Source organism: Primulina huaijiensis, chromosome 3 (genome assembly GCF_012295235.1).
Source record: "Primulina huaijiensis isolate GDHJ02 chromosome 3, ASM1229523v2, whole genome shotgun sequence".
NCBI classification, from domain to species: domain Eukaryota; kingdom Viridiplantae; phylum Streptophyta; class Magnoliopsida; order Lamiales; family Gesneriaceae; genus Primulina; species Primulina huaijiensis.
The window spans coordinates 4,131,158-4,150,999 of record NC_133308.1 but is presented as its reverse complement, the minus strand read 5'-3'; the positions used below and the strand labels follow the sequence as shown (position 1 = coordinate 4,150,999).

The 19,842-nt window shown below is 35.3% G+C and overlaps 2 protein-coding genes and 1 long non-coding RNA gene across 3 annotated transcripts; 1 reads left to right on the top strand and 2 right to left on the bottom strand.

The window, feature by feature from the left end:
* The first annotated feature begins 4,755 nt into the window (after positions 1-4,755).
* LOC140973188 (dnaJ protein homolog ANJ1) lies at positions 4,756-7,448 on the top strand. Its single transcript, XM_073435797.1, has 6 exons — positions 4,756-5,036; positions 5,667-5,832; positions 5,928-6,069; positions 6,189-6,465; positions 6,559-6,757; positions 6,857-7,448. Exons 1-6 carry the CDS (start codon positions 4,887-4,889, stop codon positions 7,174-7,176), a joined length of 1,254 nt encoding a protein of 417 aa, XP_073291898.1. The 5' UTR covers positions 4,756-4,886; the 3' UTR covers positions 7,177-7,448.
* Positions 7,449-8,205: 757 nt separating this feature from the next.
* Positions 8,206-12,198, bottom strand: LOC140973186 (probable receptor-like protein kinase At1g49730). The gene is made up of 7 exons (XM_073435796.1): positions 11,884-12,198; positions 10,812-11,070; positions 10,226-10,278; positions 10,087-10,154; positions 9,088-9,177; positions 8,932-9,001; positions 8,206-8,865 (listed from the first exon to the last, which is right to left on the bottom strand). The coding sequence occupies exons 1-7, from the start codon at positions 11,954-11,956 to the stop codon at positions 8,561-8,563; spliced, it is 918 nt and encodes a 305-aa protein (XP_073291897.1). The 5' UTR covers positions 11,957-12,198; the 3' UTR covers positions 8,206-8,560.
* A 5,286-nt stretch (positions 12,199-17,484) lies between these two features.
* Positions 17,485-18,133, bottom strand: LOC140972110 (uncharacterized). Its single transcript, XR_012174435.1, has 3 exons — positions 17,916-18,133; positions 17,798-17,821; positions 17,485-17,577 (listed from the first exon to the last, which is right to left on the bottom strand). It is a non-coding gene; the product is annotated as an uncharacterized lncRNA (long non-coding RNA).
* Between the last annotated feature and the right edge of the window lie 1,709 nt (positions 18,134-19,842).

Sequence of the window (19,842 nt, the reverse complement as noted above, 5' to 3'; positions counted from 1 at the left end):
ATTTATGGACCGTGACTTCAGTGGAAGCCAAAGACGAGGTAGATCAAAGTCGAGAAGTAAGAATAAAAATATTTACTGTTTTAATTTTGACGGTAAAGGGCACTTTAAGAAATAATGTACGAGTATCGACCAGAGTTTTCAAGGAAATGTGGCCAGTCTTCAGGCGGTGGTGAAATATTATCCAGCGAAGCAACAGTTGCAGAAGGCAGACAAAAATTTTGTGACACATTTATTATGGATTCAGGAGCGGCGTGGCACATGACGTCTCAGAGAGAATGATTTGATCATTATGAGCCAGTCTCATGAGGATCTGTATTAGTGAAAAATGATCATCTCTTGGAAATCGCTGGGGTCGGTATTATAAAAATAAAAATGTTTGATGACACCATTTGCACCATACATGTGGTACGACATGTGAATGGACTGACGAAAAATCTTTTGTCCTTAGGGCAATCGAATGACATCAGGTGCAAAACTTGTATCGAGAACGAGATCATGAAAATTGTGAAGGGTGCGCTTGTCAGTCCTCAAACACTTGATTTTCTTTTCTAAATCAAGTTCAACCCGCGCTTTGAATTCTTTGAAGATCTGGAAAAATCTGATTTCTTCTTGATTGGATACATGCAACATCTACTAGAGAAATCATCAATGAACAAGACAAATTATTTCGCACATCTTAGGGATACAACTCGTGTTTGCCAAACATCCGAATGAATCAACTCTAATATGTTTTTGCTTCTGTATTGGAAGTGTCAAATTTTAATATGTATTGTTTACTGGTAATACAATGCTCACAAAATATAATGACACCTTTGCAAGTCTCGACAATAGCTTTCGTACTGAGAGAATTTTCAACCCTCGTTCTAACATATGTCCGAGCTTTCTATGCCATAACATTGTTAATTCTTCTCTTGAACCAACTGATACAACAATTATTTCCGCATTTTTATGTGTTTCTCCCAAAAGTAATACAGATTTGCATTAACCTTTTATACCTTCATAACCACAAGCGTACCCTTTACAATTTTCATGATCTCGTTCTCGATACAGGTTTGCGCCCGCTATCATCCAATTTCCCCAAAGACAAAAGATTCTTCGTCAGCCATTTCACATGTCGTACCTCTTGTATGGTGCGAATAGTGCTATCAAACATTTTTATTTTGATAGTACAGACTCCATGGAATTCCAAGGCATGATTATTTTTCATGAATACAGATATTCTTGAGACTGATTCATAATGATAAATCATTCTCTCTGAGATGCCATGTGCCACGTCGCTCTTGAATCTATAATCTACGTGTGACAAAATTTGTGCTTGTCTTCTGCAATTGTTGCCGCTTCGATGAATAACACTTCACCACCGCCTGAAGTACTGACCATATTTTCTTGAGAACTATTCTTGACATTCATATATTCTTTTTTGAAGTGCCTTTTACAGCCACATTTAAACAGTAAATATTTTTCTTCTTACTTTTCGACTTTGATCTACCTCGTCTGTGGCTTCCACTGGAGTCACGATCCATAAATCTTCTTCTTATCATCAATAAAGCATCTGCCTGTTTTGAAGTTACCAACCTATCTTCCTTATTCTTGCTCCGACTTTCTTCTCTTAGAACCGCATTTAAGATATTGTCAAATTTTGGAGAGCTCATAAGAATATTGTTGGTTAAGTTTATGATAATTTGATCATATGAATCTGGTAGACTTTGAAATATAAGTTCCGCAAGTACATTTTTCTCTATTTTATGTCTCATAGAAGTGAGTTGGGCAAATGAGACCGAGCTTTGGGTCAGATGGTCTCACCTTGTTTCTCTCTTGTAGTGACTCAGGTTCGAGTTCTCCCACCCCCTAGAATAGGAGTTAAAAAAAAAGAAGTGAGTTGGGCGAATAAAGTATTTGGTTTGTTGATATGGTTGGTCATCGATAAAGATTCCACCATCCGAGCGTATAATGCATTCTCTTTAGGAAAATTTTGTTGTGTAGTGACTTATCCTCGTACATCTTTGTCAAAGTATCTCAGATAAATTTTTTTGTTTTTATCTCAGATATACTTGACAGTACTTCGTCTGTTATAGCCAAGTGTAAATTGGCAACAACATTATCATACATCTCATTCCATTTTTCACCTTCCATCATTTTCATCGGTCTATCTCCAATAACCACCAAGCAATTATCATTTCTTAAAACTGCTTGTATTTTTATTTTTCACATCATAAAATAGCTTCAATTGAATTTTGTTTATTGTATATGTCTGCCATTATGTCTACAACAATTTAGTAGACTGAACTCGTCTTAATAAAAAAACTCTCAAAAAAATCTTTTTCTGATGTGGAAGATCAGTCTAAGCTGCAATCACAAAGCATACTTGGAATTTTAAGAAATTTTAAATTCAGACTCTGATATCACTTGTTGGTCTCACGTGCAACATCTTGATATATAAATATGAAAATAAAAAATAAAATTAGATACTGAGATTTATGTGAAAAACCCCTTAAATTTATTAGGGTAAAAATCACGGACAAGATGAAAAAAATTTCACTATATTATTTTATGACACACAACTACTAACAGTATCACTACAAGAAAAAACAGTTTCAACAACACATCAAAGACAACGGTTTTTATTAAAACCGTTGTCTTTTTACTTTTAACAACGGTTCTAACAAAAACCGTTGTTGTAGCCTAAAAAAACCCGCTCAAAGACAACAGTTTCTTTAAAACCGTTATCTTTGATATATCCACGACAACGGTTTTTAAAAACCGTTGTCTATGAGCGTTTTTTTTTGTGCTATGACAACGGTTTATAAAAACCGTTGTCTATGAGCGTTTTTTTTTGGGCTATGACAACGGTTTATAAACTGTTGTCTATTAGCGTTTCTCTTTAAGCTACGACAACGGTTTGTAAAAAAACGTTGTCTTTCAACTGGTTTTTTAATAAATTTGTTGTAAATATTACATTTTGCGACAGTTTAAGCAAAATCCGTCGCTAACTTTAGCGACAGTTATACTATACCGTCGCGAATTTAAACTTTGCGACGGTTAAAGTATAACCGTCGCTAATTTAGCGAAGGTTTTAAACAAAACCGTCGTCGATTTAAATTTAGCGACAGATTTGTAAAAAGTGTCGCTAATATTAGCGACGGGTTTTCTTAACCGTCGCTAATATTAGCGACAGTTTTCATAAAACCGTCGTCGATTTAAAAGTAGCGACATTTAAGCCTTAACCGTCGCTATTTTTAGCGACGGTTTTTAATAACCGTTGCTAAATATAGCGACGGTTCTTGTAAAGGCGTCGCTAATTTTAAATCGGCGACAGTTAGAGCGACGGTTAAAGACAAAACCGTCGCAAACGTTCTATAAATATCCCCATCTTCGGTCCACTTTCTACCCACCACTTCACAACACTTAAAATTTTTCTCCCTCACACAATTTTAGTTTCGAATTAGGATAAATCTTTTCTCTTTAAATATAAATATTAATAAATTTTTAAAATCAAGAATATAGTTAGCATAGTAAGATTTTGAGTTTTTTTGTATATTTATTTATTAAAATATTAAACGAGAATTTTTTTTATTTTATTAAAATCATTAGCGACGGAAAACATACAAAACTGTCGCTATAATTAGTGACGATGTTTATAAAACACCGTCGCTATTTAGCGACGGTGTAACATTAAGACCGTCGCTACTTTTAGCGACGGTTTAGGATGATGTCCGTCGTGAATATATTTGCAACGGTTTTTTAAAAACCGTCGCAAATTGTTACTACCACATCTCTCCAAAACCATTGTCTTTTAGCAAATGCTTTAACCACAAGACCTTTAACAACGGTTTTACATACCTACGACAACGGTTTTTCACCGTCGTCTTTAGACGTCTACGACAACGGTTTTTCACCGTTGTCTTTGAGCACACCCTTTAACCACAGGGCTTTTAACAACGGTTTTATTTGACCTACGACAACGGTTTTTAACCGTTGTCTTTTGCCTTTTTTCTTGTAGTGTATTTTCGAGGAGAACACACACTCTCTTAATATAAAAAAGCGAGCACCTCACAAATATTATAGAGCTAAACACTCAAATGCAATGAGATAAAGAGAAAGAACTCGAAGGAGATGCTTGGGATGTTAAAAACTAATTTCTCATGTCTGAATGCAAAAATTCCTCATATCATTCGGCCAAATTTGCAGCCAAATTTAAGAAACATCTTGCCAATTCTTTTGACTAAATGATATCTATCGGCCATTCAACGTGTTAATTTTGTCGACAAGATAGACCAAGGGATTGTAGCCTTTCATAAAATAGATGCATTTTCTGCCATGAGAGGAAAGAACTTTCTTTCCATGGTTGATTACAGCTTCAAGCTTCGAGAAATTTCGAAACCGGACGAAGAAGGAGAGAAATGTCGACGAAAGGCGAGAAAATAAAATAGCACTACAGAAAATCTGAAATCGCGTTTAGGTGAAACGTTTTCGAGAACCAACTGGCCGAAGACTCATTAAAAACGTGGTTGCTTGAATAAATTATCAACTGAATCATCTACACCGTTGATTTCAATCGACGGTTCAAAAATTAATAATCAATTACATTTTTTATAGAAGGGAAAACGCAACGAAAGAGGTCGAGCATTCGAGATCCTTCTACCCAATACAATAAAGTAAGACAAAACAACCCGCAAGTCTAAAATTCAACGGCCAGGATACGTTTGTTTCTCAATCTCTACCGTGGAACAACAATATATATATAAAGCCATATACGCCTACCTTACTCAAAATTCTGTTCGCAGCCTCTTCCTTTTCTTCCTCCGAAGAACGCATTTCAGTTTCTCGATCTGGTTGCGCGTTAGATCAATTGATTGGATACTAGGTGAATTTGACTGAGATCAACGATGTTTGGGAGGGCGCCGAAGAAAAGTGACAATTCGAGGTATTATGAGATTCTCGGGTTGCCTAAAGCTGCGACGCCTGATGATTTGAAGAAGGCGTACAAAAAAGCAGCTATTAAAAATCATCCTGATAAGGGAGGTGATCCAGAGAAGGTAATTACACTCAATTCCTTTAGATGATCTAGGTTTTGCTGGTATTTTCCGGTAATTGACTTAAAAATTGACACGGTAGATTCTTTTATGATGTCGATATATACGCGATTGTTGTGCTTGATTATTTGCTGATTTTTAATGGGCAGACGTGATCTATGAGTGACGAAAGTTTTTTGCATTGATGAACTTTGGATCTTAAATATAGTAGTTTACAAGTTTGGTAGTTGCAGTGTTATGCCTGTGAAAACTTAAGATCGTTCGAGAAGTATGATGGATATTGATCGAATTGTTTAGTAGCAACTGCATGATGGATATTGAGCGAATTTTTTTAATAGCATCTGTGACGAACAATACATCTTCACATCAAGATTCTGGCGAATCCAATAATTTCGTGTTTTTCTTTTTCGGTTTTTGCCTTTGTTTAGACATTCTGTGTATTGGATCTATTAGCCATGCGGTATGTAGCTTGTGATTGTGGGCATTTTTATGATACAGCTTTCTCTTGGTTGTTGTGTTGTGTGATTTAAATTTCGATTGAGATTATGACGTTTCAATTTTCTCTGCCAGCTGTTTTTTTATTTATATTTTTTGTCATAATTGAAACCTAATGTAGTGGTTTTTATGATGCAGTTCAAGGAGCTTGCCCATGCTTATGAGGTGCTCAGTGATCCTGAAAAACGTGAAATATACGATCAATATGGAGAGGATGCACTTAAAGAAGGAATGGGAGGCGGTGGCGGCATGCATGACCCATTTGATATCTTCTCGTCCTTCTTTGGTGGGAACCCGTTTGGAGGTTGGGCACATTTCAGTACACTTTGATTTGACATTTGAGCTATTGCTTTAATTGGCTGCTTATATTTCTCTAAGCGCTTGTTTTGTTGGTACCAGGGGGTGGTAGCAGCAGAGGTCGAAGGCAAAGAAGGGGTGAGGATGTCGTACATCCGTTGAAGGTGTCTCTTGAGGAGCTTTATACTGGAACAACTAAGAAGCTTTCTCTATCCCGAAATGTAATATGCTCGAAATGTAATGGGTAGGGATTCATCCTTTCTTTGGGTTTGAGTGTGTTGCGGTGGATTTTTTCGTTGGTTGCAGAGTTTACATCTTTCTATCTTGTTTTTTAGCATAACTGTCAATCTTCAAATTCTGCAGTAAAGGATCGAAATCAGGAGCTTCAATGAAGTGCTCAGGGTGTCAAGGATCTGGTATGAAGGTCACAATTAGGCAACTTGGGCCTGGAATGATTCAGCAAATGCAGCATCCTTGTAATGAATGCAAAGGCACTGGTGAGTCTATTAATGATAAAGATCGTTGCCCCCAGTGCAAAGGTGAGAAGGTCTCTCAGGAGAAGAAGGTCTTGGAAGTCCATGTTGAAAAGGGCATGCAGAACGGACAGAAAGTGACATTCCCAGGGGAAGCTGATGAGGCGGTATGTTGGCATTATCTTAAGTGTTTTTTAGGATTAATATTCTAGCTGAATTTCCCTGATCAAAATGTTCTCGAATTTGTGTTTTCATTGCAGCCTGACACAGTCACTGGAGACATAGTATTTGTACTGCAGCAGAAGGAGCATCCTAAATTCAAAAGAAAGGGTGACGACCTTTTTGTGGACCATACACTTTCTCTGACTGAGGCATTGTGTGGATTCCAATTTGTATTAACTCACTTAGACAGTAGACAGCTACTTATCAAATCACAACCTGGAGAGGTCGTGAAGCCAGGTAATATATTTCGTTATACGCTCTGCTTCATGAACATTCAGTGTACTAGTTTATACGAACTACTCACACAGCTTCTCTTTGTGCTTAATATTTTTAAAGGTTCTTACAAGGCCATCAATGATGAAGGAATGCCAATGTATCAAAGGCCATTCATGAGGGGTAAACTTTATATTCATTTCAACGTTGAGTTCCCAGATACACTAAATCCAGATCAAGTTCAGTCCTTGGAGAAAATTCTTCCTCCCAAGCCTGTTTCGCAGCTGACAGACATGGAAATTGATGATTGCGAAGAGACGACTCTGCATGATGTCAACATTGATGAAGAAATGAGAAGGAAGCAGGCTCAGCAGCAGGAAGCTTACGATGATGATGATGATACGCATGGAGGAGCTCAAAGAGTGCAATGTGCCCAGCAGTAATGTTTTAGTGGGGACTCAGAGATGATGTTCTGAATTAGAAGTGTTGCAAGTGTTATTGCGGTTGTTTTTATTTCTTGAAACTGTGTTTGTATGGCCCCAAGTATTGTGACCTTTATGACCATATATTTCTATGATATTTCCCTATAAATTGCTGGTGTTCTAGTTTTGGCTTTTGATAGTAAAAATGTGCGATATGGCTCGTAGCTCCTATTGTGGATTTGTTTGGCAAGTATTGAGAACCATGTCTACTGCGATCGACATCATTACGTAAATTTCTGAGTGGCTTGTTTATACTTCATTATTACTGTGATGTTTATATGAACGTCTGAAAATATTTATAAAAAAATTATGGATCTCATATAGTTTCTAATACCGGAAGTAATATAATATCATGTGTAGCGTATACAGTGCAAAACAATAGTATCAAATACAATTCAATCCATCTCATTCGATTATTACCCTAAAAAATTTTTATGGAATATTTGTTTCATTTTATTTTCATGAATTCTTATTATTTATGTAATATAATTAATAAACTTAATAATGTAAAAATAATTAAATTTAAATTATAATTAAAAGAAGGGGAAGTTGGTGAAAAATCCTACCCACAAAATTGTGGTACTATGTCATACAAAATATGGTACACTTCATGTGGAAATGTGGTACTAAAAAAGTACCCAGGGACTGAACACAAAAAAAATCGACGGATGGGGACTGAAGGCCAATTTCCGGTTAAACTATATGCTATTTGTAAATCTATATTGATAAATTATGTAGTATTAATTATTCACACTAACTAATTATCTTTTATTAATTTAAGACTTTTAAAATTGTCATTAAATTAATTTTCATATAAACTATACATTTATAAGTTATATTATAATATTTATAGTCACTAAAAATTTGGAGCAGGGCCAAATGTGGTGCAGGGAGGAGTGGAGGTTATTTTGCCACCATTTGATATGATTTTACATAAGACTGGATCGGATGAATATAACATTGTAAGAAAAAGATGGAGTTAGTCTTTAGTACCCCCTTGTAAAGAATTAGAGAGCATTACTTGCTTGACTACTAAAATTCAGTTCATGTAATTAATGGCAAAATGGAACTGATTAAATAAATAAATATCTAACGAAAATCCCTGAAGTATACAAGTGATCAAGATCTTAAATGGTTGTTCTTCTAAAGCCGCGAAATAAATATTTCTCCTGCTGCTCATTGCGCTATGCTATCTGTTCTGAGTGATAGTTGGGTATTGAGACCTTCACTCTTGGATGAGATAAACGATGCCAAGTCCATCTTCGATCAGCGGTAATGTAACATGTATGCCACCGAGTGTATGGGTAGGCATGTGATGTTGCAGAAAACAATGCAATTACACAAGTTATTTTCGGACGATTCCAACCTTCTTCTGCAAATACCACAGTATCTGGGGTGTATGGATCCTAGTTTTATCCACAGACCGAATGCATAATCTTGCAACTTTTAGAAGACCAACGAGTTCTCCTTGATCATAGTTGTTACCAAGATCGGGATCTATCATCTTATGCATTGATCTTGGAAAATTGGATTCTTGAACCCATTGGGCTAAATCAACGCCACCCGTTTCTGAGGATTGACCAGTAACCAGCTCAAGAATGAGCAACCCAAGTTGAAAGATCATGTTTTTACATTCTTGCTTCGTACATCCTGTAATAAAACGCGAATTAGAAACTGGTAGAGCCCTAATTTGCATCAGACGAGTTAAAGTGATACCTTTTGAACAGCAAGAAGAGGTTGGCAGCACATCATTTCCGGCAGAACCAAGAAAACCAACATCGGAAATCTGTATTAAGGGATTGGATAATTATTCCGAATGTCTGTTTTGAACAGTTTTGTCAATGACAGTGCACTAAAATCTTTTTAAACTACCTTCGGGATCAAGTTTTCATCCAGCAAAATGGTTCTTGAACTCAAGGAGACGAGATAAACAGGCGGATCACAGAAGAAATGCAAATATTCCTGCATCAATATATAGTTCATTATTAAGATTCTAAGTGTGAACCACAATTTGGTATAGACAAAGATCAATCATCGATTCAAATATAAGTGAAGAATGCAATGTGATATCCCAGGAGATAGGCTCGACCCACTCATGATAGCCCGTGGGAATTCAGGCCCAATATCCAGATAATTCCGGGTGGTCATCTTAATGGCTAGAGTTCATCAAGAGGTCACCTCATTTATCCGGGAGCTCACCCCTGCCGACCTCCCATACTTCCATAATCTCATCGATCAGTAAGACATGGCCGACCTCTCAGCAGGGTCTTGGCCAACCTCCCATGATATATTATCGCACCGATTGAGGTCTCAGCCGACTTCTCGAGCCGAGGTCCCATAGAAATCCTGGACCCGCTCAGTACATTTTAGACGAGCTCATGTCTCAAGAAGCTCTCACTCAGATATATGAATATATAGTCCACAGAATTAAAGATCGTAGAGATTTAATTTAATCTTATCTAAGATTCTGAGAATCCAGAGTCCAACAGATTTAGAACTCTACAAAGATCAGATTTTTACTCGTCAAAAAACTCTAGTCTCACAAGGACTCTTCTCCTATATATACCATGTTCCGGTCATTGTTTATGCATTCATACATTCACTCATTTTGTACACACAATAGTTTTTCTATTTTCTTATTCTCTGACTTGAGTGTCAAAAGGACTACGCCGGAACAACATTCCGGGCCCTTTCTAACGTTCCTACTTGTGCTTCCAGATTCGAAAGTCCGACCCGAGCTTCCAAAGCGAGATCCGACCTCCTAGCACCTCTCGTGATTTTCATCAGCATCACAATGCAAGTGTAAATTGTATGGTTAATTGATGAAGTAGAATGTTACACACAAGGGGGTAATAAACTTTAAGAACTAACCAATGCAGCTGCTACACCAATGGCTATCTGCAGCCTTGTTCGCCAATTTAAGGGAGTCTTAAGGGGATCTGAAATGGGAAGGAATTTTCAAGACAAATGCAAATAGGGTGATTAAGAAGATGTTTTTCTGCCAAATTACCTGATAGATGCTCCATGAGACTTGTGTCTTCACTGTTTTCAAAAACAAGAAACCTGTAAATCCACAAATTAATGCTAGCAGACTCAAAATCTTACCATTTAACCAGGTATACCATCAAAAGATAATGAAAATTAACTTCGGGAATATTTGCATCTACAGTGAACGTGAAAATAAGTAAATCATCAACCTTTTTGAGGCAAGAACATAAAGAAAGATGTGTTTACCGAAGATTTATTTCATTTTAACATGTCGAGTCCCAAGATCAGATGATAAGTTCTTCGAAAATACAGTACATACTGGTAAAAAATTGACAGAATATATCCCTTTCTTAGGTTGCAACAAGAGCGTTCATCAGATGAATATAAATTTTCTATAAGTCGATCTAATCATAAACAGAGTGTGGAAGACTTAGAAATGTAGTATGGAAGCTTACAGATACCCAGAACACGGAGATAATAGATCAAAGACAAATACCTGATTCAGAATATTCATCCGAGAAAGGATCTAATTACTTATGACCAATCCCATCATTTAGAAAATCAGAGCTCAAGAAAGAGTCAGAAATAAACCTCGGCCAGATTAATACCTCCTACAACCAGTTGAAAACCCAATCAGTGCAACTATGTGGCGATGATTCAAACATCCCAAGAGTTCAACTTCCCTATAGAAGAAATCATCATCTTCTTCGTCAATTGCTTTGACTTCTTTTACCCTAGCGACAAGACCATTTCGAAATACAGCCTTGTAAGAATCTCCTTCAGGAGAGTTATGTATAACTCTTTTAAACCCATCAGTCGCCTTCTTTATATCATTGTAGGAGAAGCATTTCACAAGAGATGGCGAGCCTTGAATATATTCAACGAAATAATCTATAAGATTATTTAGAAACCTACACTCACCAAGATCAAGAATATGCAAAAGCTGCTATGAAGCACAGTTAATTACCATGCCACCATATTATCCAGAGACGTCAAAGTAACCATATAAGTAGGCCAAAAAAGTATTGCCAAAAACAACTTAAATAAGAAAATTTACAACAGACAAGTATTGAGAACATATCCATGGTGAAATTATGAGCCTATTGAACATCCTCACTTCTACAATACTGTATAAAATAAAATTTTCCACATGGATGACTTGTGCTAGCTACCAGTATTGATAATGCCTTTATATAAACTTCAATAAGGTTCTCATTTTTATATACAAGTCTGAACATGCCATTTTGTTTCGCAAAACCTCGCGGAATGGGTTCAAGACAGAAGTTCAAACAATCAACTCTACAATGTTGGTCATAAAAAGAGAGTCAATTACTCAATTTCTTTCTCCACCATACAGTTCAAATCAATAAAACATAAAATAAATAACTCCACCACATTTTTAGCACAATTGACATCGCAATGCAAGGTGGCAATTGAATCAATTCATACATTAACGATTCTGAAAACTAATATTCAAACGCAGCAGAATATGCCCATGATTCAAACACAATTCTTGAAAACATAAAACTATTCATCACCAGTTATCTATTTTCTTCATCACAAAAACAACAACAATAACTTTCTCAAAAAATATATAAATAATAACAAGGAACTTACCAAATAACCCATAAAATTAATGAAGAAACAAATCCCACAAAATTTTCAAAATGAATAACCTACCGAGTTTGGATCGGAGGTGAAACCAAGAAAATAGCAGCAGTCTGATCTTCAGAACCAGGTTTTCAGAGCCCATTACTTTTCACCCTAAAATTAATTGTTTCTGATTGGAGCTACGGACGACAGATATAGAATATGAAAGTGAAAGTGATGGGAATTATTGTGGGAATATAAGCTGGCACTGTGAATCGTTGTATCCATGGCTTTCGCCTTAAAATCTGAGTACGAATGTTAACTTTTCCTCGGCAGCGTTAGTTACTTTTCTGTTTGTTCCGTTAAAAAGAATTCCGAATTTGCGAAGTTCAATTCAACTTCACTGGCGTGGCATCGAACTCCAAGATATATATACGTATATATGATGATATTCCCGACATTTGGTATTCATTATAATATTTTAATTCAAATCAAATTTAGTATAATAAAAAAAAGAGGAAGTTAGTGAAAAATCCCCAATCAAAACATTTCTTTGGGTTCTCTCCCTACCCACAAAATTGTAGTACTATGTGATACAAATTGTGGTACACTTCATGTGGAAATGTGGTACACTTCATGCAGAAATGTGGTACTAAAAAAGTACCCAGGGACTGAACACAAAAAAAAACGACGGTTGAGAACTGAATGCCAATTTCCCATAAAAAAAAAAATTTAGTGGGAGGCCCCATGGCATTTCATTTTATAATTATTAACTTTTTGACTATTGAATTCATGGTAACTGCAATTTGTAAATTATGTTAGTCTGATAAACTGTATTATATGAAACAAAATTGAAACAACTTACAAATTCTATTAGTTAGATAAATTACATTGTGTGAAACAAATTCGTTGAGAAATTATTGATAGGGTTGATTGAATACATACAATTGGTCAAAAGTTTACATATTTAATCAGCTTGGGATCGATGAGCTAAAGAGAACCTTATTTTTTTTTATTGACAAAATGTGGTGACCATTACTTAAAAATATAATGTATTTTTTAAAAAAATATTAGAAGATTTATTCTTTAAAAAATAAATGATCACTTTATTTTATTTTATTTTTGAAATTTTTATTTATTTTTGTATAAAGCATTCATTTTTTAAAAAGAAGTCTGCAACATTTACATCATCAACATACCACATTTTCGTCAGTTACGGGGTCGATTACATATATATTAATTCTCCAAACTAAGTTATTTTCTCACATATCTATTAAACCAAGATCTAAGATATTCTCCTTAAACATTTTTATCCAAGTTCTCAATGAGCTACCTCTCCTTCTACTTCTTCCATTAACATGTCAATCTAATATATGTCAGATTAGAATCGTGTAAGTCTCCTCTTCATATGAACAAACCATGTTAGACGTCTCTCTCTAGTCTTATCCTCTATGAGAGCTACCCTTAAATAGTTCATAATACTTTCATTCATAATTTTATTCTCACGCGTTTTACCACATATCCATCTTAACATATGCATCTCTGCTACCGCCTTCTTATGTATATGAATTCAAGTAGTGGCCCAACACTCTGAGCTATAAAACATAGCTAGTCGAACAGTAATCATATAACGTTTTCCTTTCAATCTCGCAGAGATCCTTCTATCGCATAAGACACCTAATATCATCATCCATTTCATCCATCATGCTTTAATCATATGGTCTATATCCTCTTTAATATCCTCAGTCTTTTGAATAGTAGATTCTAAGTAACGAAAAGTCAGACTTTGGGACTTCTCGACCGTCAATCTCAATTGAACTGAGCTCACGTCATCTATCTAATTTTTTATTTTAGTTTCGTTTATCAGAACAATATTATTTGCAAACAACATAAATCGAGGTACCTCATCCTGAATATATCTTGTTAGCTCAATAATAACCAAAGCAAAAAGGTAAGGGCTTAAAGCTGATCTTTGATGAAGTTCAACTGCCACTAGAAATTCACATGATATCCCTCTAACAGACCTAATACTAGTTAAGGCACCTTCGTATATATCTTTAATGATCTCGATGTAGTATTGAGAAAAATAATTCATTCTAAGTACGAGTTTTTTTTATTAATTTAAAAATATAAAATATTTCAAAAATACTTCAAAATAAATTAGTTTTCTAAAATGCGTTAAAACATTATCGAAAACAACGGACGCTGAGTACGTGGCAGTGTCGTGGCACCCGTCCGCGCCTTGTAGGCGTGAATACTGTACAACTCATCCCATCCGTGCTTACAAAGCACGGATGCTCCGCCAACTCACCAAATCCGTGCTTACGAAGCATGTACGCTCTTCCATCAAACCAAATTCGTGCTTCGTAAGCACGGATGCTCTGCCACGTCAATTAATTATTTTGTTCGTATCTGTTCAATAATTCCATAAATTTGTTTGTTTTCGTTCAAGAATTACACAAATTGGATATGGAAGTCCGTGATAATTAATTCATTTTGTTCTTTTCCTTGAATGATTGAATCGTTTGTCAAATTTTTCATGTGATTTCTGAAATATGTCGGATCAATCACGCGTAAAATATAATCGAATAATTTTTCATTTTGAACATTACACAATATATTATTAATTTTATAGACGCGTATTAAAATCTATAAAATATTGTGAACAATGATAATTTTTCAATGAGTTCTGAATTTTATTGTCTGAAAGATATTTTTTTCGAGCATTCTGCTTAAATTTTCTCCCAAATTTCTTCGAGAAAATGTCTCATATCGATGTACTCTTATATTTTGTAGTCATGTAGTTATCGATAATGGATCGGTCGAATATAGTATTCCATGTAATATTAGACAGATACGAGTATTATGATCTATTAATTTATTGGAGTTGGTTGAAGTTGTGCATAAAATGTTAGGAATCGATCCAATGAATTTTACTCTGAAGTTGTCAACCAAATATTCATTCATGGAGAGATCATCTTGGCATGAAATTCAAGTCAATTTCGGTGATGATGATGCTTTAGAGTTTATAATGCAATATGACAATATGCATATGTTGCATTTATACGTGGAAACAAATTCAATTGATCATCATGTTGGTTTTGATGAATCTGAATCCTACGTTCCACATACATCTGATTCAAGGTTCAATAACAAACCCGATACTTCTACATATGGTGGTTTTCAGGATCTAGAATCTTATGTTCCACAGGTCACTGAAGGACATCAATATAAATTTCTATAATGTAAATGGGTCGTGGGATCAATATATCACTGGCTCGTCGGAACAAAATCATGCTCCATATTGGCCGAATACGACATTAGATACGAGGGCTCGTTGTCCGGATCTGGTCACTAATGATAATATTTCTAGGAGTGATATTGAACCCGATATGTCATATAGCGAGTTTGAAGAAGAAGTGAATGATGATGAAGATGTGAATACACATTCAAATCCTGATGAGAGGACATCATCTCGTCAATCACCTCGTGAGACGTTAGAGAGGCAAACCGTACCATTTTTTTCTAACACTTCTGAAAAGCCATCATTTTTCGATAAAGTTTTTGGGGAAGAGACTCCTGGTTATGTCGGTATACCTTCTGGAATGCGAACAAGCTATTATAATCTGGGGAGAGATGAATTATGCGTAAATATGTTATTTAAAGATAAGAATGATTTCATTGCATCTGTGAAGGATTATTCCGTTAGAGTTGTCAGGCGTGAGTATCGTGTCGTGGATAGCACACGCAGTTTGTGGAAATTAATTTGCAGAAATCATTCTTCTACGGTCATTTGTCGATGGGGTCTACGCGCTTTTTTAAAGTTCAAAACTGGTTATTGAAAAATAACAAATATGGCGGGCCTCACACAAGTATATCTACCAATGTTGGTATAGACCATCGAACTTGAACAGTGATATGGTGACACAAACACTATTTGGAATTGTTCGTTGTGATCTTTCGTACGAGATTAAATATATCATTGAAAATGTGAAAGATAAATATAGATATTAAATCTCGTATACGAAGGCATGACGAAGTTTGAAACGTGCTGTAGAAATTGCTTATGGTACATGAGATAGCTCTGTTCCATTACTTCCAAAATATATGCGTGCTTTGTCCAAATATAATCCGGGAACAGCTTTGGAGTGGAAGCATCTCAGATCCAACATTGAAATGATAAATACATTGAACTATGTTTTATGGGCGTTCAAGCCGTGTATTGATGGGTTTCGGCATTGTCAAAAATTATTATTGTCGATGGTACACACTTGTATACCAAATACAAGCACAAAATGTTGATCTTTGTCACTCTGGATGCGAACGATCAGGTTCTACCGCTAGCATTTGCTATTGTGGATGAAGAAACATCAGATTCTTGGAAATGGTTCTTGGAGAATCTTGGACGACATGTCGTTTATGGTGAAAATGGTGTGTGCCAAATTTCTGATAAGCATAAGAGAATTGTGCGAGCAACTAAAGATCTACCCTATTTTCAACCTCCTTATGGTGTGTATTGTTTTTATTTGAAACATGTGTGTTCAAATTTTAATGCTAAATTCAAAGACGTGCATTTGAAAGATTTATACTTGGAGTCAGGCAAACAAAATCAAATTTGTAAGTTTAAAACAACAGTAGAGGCAGTCAAGAACAAAAACATTTTGGCGCACATATATTTGGCCTGAATTGTGAAAGAAAAATGGAGTATGTCTCATGACTGTGAGGGCCCGTTATCCTAATCACAATTTATTAACATGCACTAATGATTAATTAGTAAACAGCGAAAAATGAGTTAAAAATTTGCGTTTGGGCCTATAAAAATTTCGGCATGACCTTCTCATAAACAGGACATACCAGAAAATCAAATACTCAAAATAAACAACATATGCCCTCAATAAACACAACAACATAAACATGTGTCAGCCAGACACACAATCATGACATATACAAACCAAAATATCATAGAGCCGACAAGGCTCGATAATACCATAATACAATCCTCCAAATATATACATATAGTATCTGGGAGACAGCAACATCGCGCAGTACCTAAATACAACTGAACCTACTCTCAAAGAGCTCTGGTACTTCCTGAGGCTTCCTCTCGAGCGCCTGAGGTCGAACCACCTGTCATGTCCACACACAAAAGACACGACAGCCCCCTCTCGGGGGTCAGAAACCCCAGTACGAGACATCAAGAAACCACGATATATGACATAGAAATGCAATGATGCCATGCATGAATGCAATGCATGTATAGGTGCAAGATATCAGGATATCAGGAATCAAATGATCGATATCAACAATCATACATATATGCTCGAGCTGGTCCACGACTCAGCGGACCGTGCCAGGGATATGGCCCAGCCTCGAAGCCAGCAACTACCTAAGCCGGACCGAATCAAGGTAGCCAAACATCTGCAGAACACCATATCATATCATATATATAACGGATCTCAACCGAAATATAACTGGATCTCAATAACAGATAGGCTCAATATGATATGTTCAGTGGTATTGATGTGTCTAACTAAAATAAAATGTGTGTGAACCAAAAAAATATTTTATTTTATTTTGCACATCAATTATTAACTGATAATATGCGAGTCAACATATAATATCACATAAATCAACAAATAACACATAAATCATTAATCATACATAGGATCATCAGATGTCTCTGTCAGACATCGTGAAAATAACTGATTTCTACGTACCTCAACTCATTTACCAGTATCTTAAATCCTCAAGAAAGTCCTGGAAATGCCAACTCAGACAAATCACCTGAATATTAATTTAAATGGTCTTATTATCATATAAAAATTCCAGAACCATTTAAATTCACTAAAAGTCCAATTTCAACAATTTAGGCATTTTAATTTCTAAAATTCCAATATTCGCCTAAAATGCCTAAAATCAATTATAATTAACAATTCTAAGGCATCGAACTCGCTGATACTCGATTTATAGTCTCAATTTAAACATTCTGAAATTTTTTCGATACCTCGAATCAATTCAAAGTTTGTACCTACATCCAAAAATATAACCAATATCAATATTGATATCAAATTTAACCAAAAATGGGGCAATCCTTAAACAATTTCTGGAATCATAATTTATACCTCAATATACATATCAAAACGAAGCTTATGACTCAAAGAACAAAAACCCTCAATCAATTTCCGAACTCCGGCGACGTACGGTGACGATTCAGCGGAGAAAAGGGCGGCGGGTTTCCGATGGTTTTTCGGGAATCTCGATTGTCCTATCAAACGTGGTATCAACGGAAAGCTTACGTCGAGAGCTTTCCAACCGTATATTTATTTAAATTTTTCGGCGACCGGTGCTCACAATCAGCGGTCAAAGGGACGGAAGTGGTTTGACAATTTTGTACAGAGAGTTACGGGAAGAAGGTGAAATCGGTGATGATGATGGTTATCTTTTCCTATTATTATTATTATTATTATTATTATTATTATTATTATTANTTTTAAATTGATGAATTTAAAATAATTAATCTTAATTATCGTCAAATAACATATAATTAAATCGGGTCATTACATGACGGTGGATGGTATCGTGGGGTGATGATGACCAATATGTCAGAGTGTTTAAATAATGTGTCAAAGGGTGCTTGAGACTTCTTATATCTGCGATAATACACTTGACTCCCGGTTTCACAACCGGGTGAATTGCGTCTTCTCGTCCCTCTACGCAATCCAACATCTTCAGAATTTTGCTCATATGAGTAACCTGTAAAAATGATAGGTGAAATAACATTCCTCTCTGGTCGCATATCATGGACAAAATGTTGAGGACCAACATTAAGCAGATTTGTGAAACTTTGTATGTTTGACCAAAATGGAATTTGATAACCTGATGACCAAACGAATGTAAGTCAGCACCTAATGACCAAGTATTACCAATAAAACCTGATGCACTAGAAATCCCTGAATAACTGAAAAAACAAGGTGGAGTAGTAGAAGGTCCTGCAATATTAAACTCAGTTGACGGAACACTAGTGGCAAACCCACTTGGTTGCCTGACCATATCACTTCGCTGCCCAAATGATGACTGATGCGAAAAAAGAGAAGATGTACTGAAATTTTGTTGGACATTAAATTGTCCGGCAAAAGTATTGTATAGATATGGTTGAAAACCAACAGCATTAACTGTAGGAGATATATTGCGTACATTTATTCAATTATACCATCGAAAATAATCTTAATCAGTTTGCCTCGATCTCTCGTGTCGTCCTCCTTTAGCAACATATCTCAACCTACTATTCCACATAATAATTGAATTTTCATGATATTCTATCCAATTTGTGTTTCGATGACCTGTTCTCGTGCTATTATGAAGATCATCGTTGTCAAGAGCAGATCCTTGAATAGATTGTCGTCTTTTGAATTGTCGCATCACCCTATTAAGACGATGCATCTCCACGATGTCAAAGCAAAATAAGGGAACAAACATATCGCCATTTTTTGTTGTCGTATGAATTAATAATCGTCTTTATATCTATGTCATTCTTTTTGTAAACGATCTAATTAAACTGTAAAAAATATAAAGATTAAAATTTAAAATTCATTTAATCATAATAAATTTTAAAATTCATTTAATCAGAATAAAATATTAAACATTCGATAATACCTCATTATTGTTCATACGATCCAGAGAATCCCTTATAATTCATACGGCATGTGTCGACGAATGTGTGTAAGTAAGTCCAATTTTCCACCTACAATTCAACAAATACAATTACATATCAAAAAATTATATGAGATATATATTATATTACGACAACAAATTTTAAATATTACCGTGCACATATGGAGAAACTGGAATAACAACATCCGTTTTTTCGATAACGTTTTAACGTAATTTTGAAATTTATTTTATTTTGAAATATTTTTTTTATTTTTAAATTAATAATAATAATAAAAAAAAAAACCCTTGTAAGTACCCACCAAATTAATTCTCTATGTACTCTATGATAGACTTTCTCTAAGTTTGATACATTTACATAAAAAAAAAAATTTAAAAAAT